Source organism: Priapulus caudatus, unplaced genomic scaffold (assembly GCF_000485595.1).
Source record: "Priapulus caudatus unplaced genomic scaffold, Priapulus_caudatus-5.0.1 Scaffold101, whole genome shotgun sequence".
NCBI lineage: Eukaryota > Metazoa > Priapulida > Priapulimorpha > Priapulimorphida > Priapulidae > Priapulus > Priapulus caudatus.
Window position 1 is genome coordinate 47,633 of NW_014577162.1, and position 7,146 is coordinate 54,778.

At 48.6% G+C, this 7,146-nt stretch overlaps 1 protein-coding gene across 1 annotated transcript; it reads right to left on the minus strand.

The window, feature by feature from the left end:
• Nucleotides 1-2,134: 2,134 nt before the first annotated feature.
• LOC106805123 (cyclin-dependent kinase 5 activator 1-like) lies at nt 2,135-3,214 on the minus strand. The gene has a single exon (XM_014806604.1). It carries the CDS (start codon nt 3,056-3,058, stop codon nt 2,135-2,137), a length of 924 nt encoding a protein of 307 aa, XP_014662090.1. The 5' UTR covers nt 3,059-3,214.
• Between the last annotated feature and the right edge of the window lie 3,932 nt (nt 3,215-7,146).

Genomic DNA, 7,146 nt, shown 5'->3' on the forward strand with positions numbered 1-7,146 from the left:
TGTGTGTGTGTGTGGGGTGGGGGTGTGTGTGTGTGTGTGTGTGTGTGTGTGTGTGTGTGTGTGTGTGTGTGTGTGTGTGTGTGTGGTGTGTGTGTGTGTGTGTGTGTGTGTGTGTGTGTGTGTGTGTGTGTGTATGTGTGTGTGTGTGTGTGTGCGCGCGCGCGCACGCATGTAGAGAGAGAATAATTACCCACGAGACACATATGTTAGGTTCCGAATCGATACGTCGTATAGTCGTATGCCGATCATCTGTATGAACGAACTCCTGAATATAGTCACTGGTGGCGACTAAAACCACTAACGATATGATGCAAGTCATTCAGTCACCAGTGGCCTGCTGCCAATTGAATCATTACTCGCATGTAGATGACATGACGCGATATAACTATAGTTGTAACCTCAGCGGCAGCGGCTGCAATCGTTCACGCGGCAGTTAAAATGGCGGCAGGTGCACGTGTAGGCGGGGTGCCACTAAAAGCTAGACTGAAGGGAATAATTGGGTCTAATCTCCATGTCAATTAAACGATTCACATGTTACCACAATTATAGCATATGACATGCTTATTACACTACAGCACATGTAGATTTTGATGTACCTACAAAGTTTCTTGATTAAAAATATTCTGATATCACAAATCAACAGCGTATATAAATCATAGCGTTCACTAAATGTTCTATTAGTTCCTGTTTCAATAATATTAAACTAGTTTAAAATGCGGAATTAAATTCCGATCGGTAAAAACTTGCATCAATACATCTCGACGCAACTTTCATAATCAACAGTACATGATGGTAACAAAAAATCATATAATTCAACAAAATGAACAAATTTCAAGATAATTCAACTGTCACGGCAACGAGCGAACCACTTCGTGATTCATCGTCACATGGCCGATTTCAGTTGGTCTTTGTCTGTCTTCTTTGTCCGCAATCATTTAAAATTCCCTGTGTTTAGCTGCGGCTAATCAGTGATATTCCTGGTGGAGTGTTCTATAACGTCACATGACTAACGCACGAGGCTCATGCCGCGCACTATTGTCTTTAATAAGGTGACGAGTGACTCACTCGTCCTAGCGCGCGACCACGACGCACCCCGTCATTAACATGGCGCCTGTCAATGCTGAGATCGTGTTTATATATATATATATATATATATATATATATATATATATATATAGCGAGAGAGAGAGAAAGAGAGAGAGAGAGAGCGCGCGAAGGAGAGAGATGGAGAGGCGATATTATTTTTCATGCAATGGCAGCGGGTTTCAGCTATTTCTTAGAATAGGCATCCCGTTAAACCTATCGTTATTTGTCCCTTGTTTCGTCGTATTCGAGTGAAATTAAACGAAACACTCTCCCACTACTCTGCCCACTCTTCCTCACGCCCCTTGATCTCTCTCCAACACTTTCTTCTTTTCTATTCATCGATTTCATACCCTGTTCATTCCCCCTTCTCGCTCCCTCGCTCTATCTATCCCTATTCCTTCTCTCCATTCTTCTTTTCCTTTCCCCCATCCCCACTCCGTTTACTCGCTCTCTCTCGCTTTCTCCTCCGTCGCCCACGCCCTCTTCCTTGCCCAGTCCCCTTGCGCTCTCTCTCTCTCTTCTTATTACCCTCTCTCTTACTCTCTTTGAGATTCGTTATCACGTATTTGTCTGTCGTCGATGGCTCACGTTAATACTAAGCGGCGCTCGCGCGAAATTCAGATAGAGACAAACACATGCGATCCCCCTCGCAAACCCATCTCTCTCTGTGTGTGTGTGTGTGTGTTTCTCTCTCTCTTTTTTCGCCGTCGTTGCCGTTCCATCTTCTATTATCCTTCTTCTATTCACGTACGAGCACTTCTACGAGAGATGGATCGTGAGTCCATGATGCTGGATCCAGGAACTGACCCCAGGCTGCGCGTTGGTCTCGTTGGCGTTACATGAGTGCATCTCATGGCTTCTCACGCGGACGGGCATTCTCTGACCTCGGTCACTGCGTCTGCCATATCGTCGGCACTACACTAGTATACTCGTCGTACGGCCTGTGCACTTGCAAAACCCACTACGTGACCACAGAGCGGCGCGGCGTGATCACACAACAACTACATGTTCAACAGCGTTATAATTGTTAACACGTCCGAATCCGGTTCTATCCCGGACCGTACGCCTTCAGTTCCGTAAACACCTCTGTGAAGAACGTCGGATCGGCGTTGATTTTCAGCATGCTGCCGCTGAGGTCGCTGATTATTCGCAAGCACCGATCCCAGAATTGATCCCTACACTCGTCAACGAGAAACGGCTTCAGCGGATACGAGATCTCGTTGCCCATATACGAGTAGGACAGGTAGAGGCATGTGAGCACCACCGCCTGCAGTTCCAGCTCCGTCTCGACTCCGTCGTGCACGAGCTCCCGCACGAGCATGAAGACGAAGACGACGTTCGCCGGATTGATAAATGCAATGTCCTGCCAGCCCTGTAGTAGCAGCGAGCGGTCGACGCTGCGCAGCCACATGACTGCGTCGCCGCTCTCGAGGTTCTTCAGGCGGAAGCAGCGGCGGCAGAGGAACTCTCCGAGGCAGCGCAGCAGCTCGGACGTGCTCGCCTGTATCACGGTCTTTCTCGCCGGCTTCTCGGCGACGTTGTTGTTCTTTTGGTCGTCGTAGCGCTGTGAGTGCTGGTTGAGATTACTGATCGGGTACTTGAGATTGTAGCACGAGATGCTCTTGGCGATGTTGTTGATGTTCTTGTTGTTCTCGACGTTGTTCAGATTGTCGACCTTCACGCCGATCTGATTCAGCTGGTAGCCCTTGAAGAGCGCGTTCGCCGACTGTGCTTTCTCCTTCGGCGGTTTCTTCCCGGAGACGCTGAACTTTCTCCACGACAGCGTGTTGATGAACAGCGAATGGCGCTTCATCGGATTCTTCTCCTTCTCCTTCTCCTTCTCCTTGTCCTTCTCCCTCTCCTTGGAGTTCTTCGCGTTGTTGAGAGCCTCGTAATTGTAGTTGTTGAGCGCGCAGTCTTCGTACAGCGGCCTTCGCGGCTGCGAAGGAGATATCGATAACACGGTCCCCATCTTGAATCCCGCTGGCGCTCGTCGGTTACACTGCCAGGAAGGAAGCCTCGTCGGAATATCACCGGCTTCAAGCTGTCACCGACGTCCTACCAGCGGCACTGCCTGACTGTCACACTACGCACTATAGCGACGTGCAGGGACTTTAGCGTCAGAATTTCGCGGTCGTGTGCATTCTTCCGACAAACGTGTCCGTCGACATCGGCGTTACTGCACGGCTGAGGAAAATCGTGAGATGATGTATTTATCTATCGATCGTCTGCTCGTCGACCAGTAGCAGCGGCCGACGTCACCGTCCCCGGCGTAATTGCCGATGCATTAGCTTCGCCCCTGCGATGATGTCATTGGGATCCGAAAGGGATTGTGTGGGTGCACGCACACGTGTTAGCTCGTGCGGCCGCATTCCCAATCCGCCCCCTTCATCGATTCATCGCGAAAGCGTGTTCGACGCAATTTACTCCTGTCTGTTCAAATCGGCACGATGCGCGCTTTCGTACATTTTTTTGTAGATTTACCACGGTCGTAGCGGCGTATGGCTTTGCTCATGACATGATTGACCATCAGACATAGTCAAACGTGATATATTTATAGCCATGTTATATCAATAGAACTGCACAAGTCATAAGGGGCTACACATATCGAAGAGCGAGGTGTATAAACTATTTCTAATCAAAAATATTTATAATAAATTGTCGTGTCTACATATCGGCGTTTGACGCCAAAAAAATGTCACGGAAGTAGGTCGTGTTTTATTTGTTAAAATAATGTGCATTACTACTATGTATACTGTCATGTCAACACAACAAAATTCGCTGGCGTGAAAAACATGCTGTCGCCTCCTAATACAAACGCGCACCATGTTGGTAGGTTCACAGTGTAACAGTATTTAGGCGTATTTAGTATAGGCGCGTTGGAAGCTCTTGATGTCGTTTCGACGAGTACGACATGAGTTTACCCCACCACTCGAGTAATTATAAGATAGAGAAGGTCGGCGTATCAGAACATGACTGCGCACTAAATAATGAATGCAGAAATACCGCCAGGACCTCGGCTTTTTATTCCGTTGTCCTACGCAGGCTGAGACCCGGTAGCTAGGTAGATTAGGCGCGACGCTAAGACGATCCTAATTGTGTTCGCTAAAATACAATGACAATAACAATTGAAATGTATAATAGATACCCTTTAAAGGAACAGTAGCCTCTAGGTTCTAGGGTTATTTTCAGCTAATTTAGTTTATAATTGCGCTACATAAAAAGTTTCATGGTTCAATCACCATTAGAAATATTTTTTTTAATGTTTTAAAACTAACGACTACAGTTTGATTACAACGACGGTGGCGCCACTCAAAGCGCACGATCTGAGAAGTTGCGCAAAACCACTTTCCAGCCAAGGGCTACAGACCGAGGGTATTTCTTATTTATTCATTTAAAAGCAAAAGGATTGTAATATCTTATAAACGACATATAGTTTCAGTTATAATATGGATAAATTTGCCCTAAAATGAATATCGTTCGGTTAAATAGCATTTAGGTATAAATATAATTGCACTTTTGTGATTAGCCCTCTGTCATTTACCTGCAAAATAAAAATGCAAATACGCAACTTTTTCAGGGTGGCAGCACGGTCGCGGGTGTCATGGCGCCGTTCAAATTTCGTAGCGTTGATGTGTAAATAATTAATTAAGTATCTGGTGACAAATACATGTGGTTATAGACGATTTGTTATACAGTAAGTACAGTTGTATGCAGTAAAATCCTAGAGGCTACTGTCCCTTTAACATTTACCCTTTAAATGTACATTAGGTGGAAGTAGTCGAGGTTTCTATTAATATATGTAAATCGAGTTTTTTCCTCTCAAAAACCGCCCTCCTCTTTTCTCTCTTTCGCTCTCTCTCTCTCTCTTTCTCTCTCTCTCTCTCTCTTTCTCTCTCTCTCTCTCTCTCTCTCTTTCGCTCTCGCTCGCTCTCTTTCGCTCTCTCTTTCGCTCTCTCTCTCTCTCGCTCACTTTCTCTCTCTCTCTGTCTCTCGCTCTCTCTCGCTCTCTCTCTCTCTCTGTCTTTCTCTCACTCTCTCTCTCTCTCTTTCTCTAGACTCTCGTGCACTTATACACACGTGCACGCGCACGCACAGACGCACGCGGGCGTACGCACACACGCACGCGCGTGTACGTGCGTGCGTGCGTGCGTGCGCGTGTGTGGCTTGTTGTGCATGCGCCATTGTAGACACACACATTTACATATCCCTGGCTCTGTGCCTCTGTGTATGCATTTCTTGCATTCTGAATCACCTTTGAGAATCTCCCCCTCGCGGGCTGTCTACATCATCCCTCCACCATTTCTATCGCACCTCTCTCTTCCTCTCTCTCGCTCTCTCGCTCTCTTTCTCTCTTTCTCTCTCTATCTCTCTCTTTCTCTCTCTCTCTCTCTCTCTCTCTCTCATTCTCTCTATCTCTCTCTCGTTGCCTCCTCGGCGATGGATTTTCCTGACCCTCCTACTATGACCGGCTACAGCTTCAATACTGGATATAATCCCGTGCGTTACACCTCTACATGCCTACATGCTCTTTGCCTCGGGCGCCATATTATTAATTAACGAATAATTTTTAATGAAATTCAGCGCTACGCGGTTACGTCAGGTGATGAACGTCAGCAAGATAAGTAGCCCCGATAGCTAGAGGATAATCTGGTCGGCATTATTCGCCATAGACAATGGAACGAGCGCAATCCCGAGTTTCGAAGCACCGTGTTTCCTTAGTCGAAGTTGGGGGAGGAGGATGAGCACTGAGCGACTTCATAATCAATCGCTAGAGACGCGCTGCTCGGTGGTGAGTCATCGGCATGGTTGCGTCCCACGCTCGCGCGCATTGCCCGCGTCTAAGCGGAATGCAAATGCGCGCAGCCACAAAGAAGCTCGTCGGTGGTGTCCTCTAGAAATATTTGCTCGTTCGCTGTACGCGATGAGCTAGTGTGTCGCCGGGTACTCTGTCGGTCTGAATAGTCGACATCAGTAGAATGCCGACGCGAGAACGTACTTGGGCGCGCGGGGGTAGTGGCAGGAGAGGGAGAGGGATGGCGCGAGGAGGAAAGAGGGAGAGAAAGGAGAAATGAAGGGAGATGCGAGGTAGAGGAACATGGAGAGGGAGAGGCAGCGGAAGAGGAAGAGGACAAGAAAAGGGGAGAGAGATAAGGAGGAAGAGGTGGGAGTAAAGAGAAAGAGAGACAGAGAAAGAGGAAAGGAGAGTGGAAGAGGAAGAGGATGCAGGAGAGGGTGAAGGTAGAAAGAGGGTGGTAATAGAAAGAAAGTGATAAAGAGCTATAGAGCGCACACGCGAGACAGCGATAGAGAGGGAGAAAGATTGGGGAGAAACCTACAATGGGAGAGGGAAGTGGTATAGAATGAGAGAGGGAGCCATGGAGATATTGCCAGTGACAGGCTTACAGTAACCGGGTACACACGAGAGAGTGGGCGAGAGTCAGAAAGAGAGTGAGAGAGAACTATTATGGAATCTTGATATTAGCTCTTGATATTAGTAAAGCATACGCAAATCACACGTAGGTGGAACGACAAACACGTGCATTCGCACGGGTTCGTGCGTGTTTGCATTTCCCTATGCATCGGTCCAAAGATTCCGCTGCCTTCCTCCAGCTTCGCTGCTTTTCTCCGCACCCGCCGCCTCCTTTTATCCCCGCTGTCTTCCTCCGTCTGCACTGCTTCCCTACATCTCCGCTGCCTCGCTCCATCCCCGCCGCCTCCTTTTATCCCCGCTGTCTTCCTCCGTCTGCACTGCTTCCCTACATCTCCGCTGCCTCGCTCCATCCCCGCCGCCTCCTTTTATCCCCGCTCTCTTCCTCCGTCTGCACTGCCTCCCTACATCTCCGCTGCCTCGCTCCATCCCCGCCGCCTCCTTTTATCCCCGCTCTCTTCCTCCGTCTGCACTGCCTCCCTACATCTCCGCTGCCTCGCTCCATCCCCGCCGCCTCCTTTTATCCCCGCTCTCTTCCTCCGTCTGCACTGCCTCCCTACATCTCCGCTGCCTCGCTCCATCCCCGCCGCCTCCTTTTATCCCCGCTCTCTTCCTCCGTCTGCACTGCC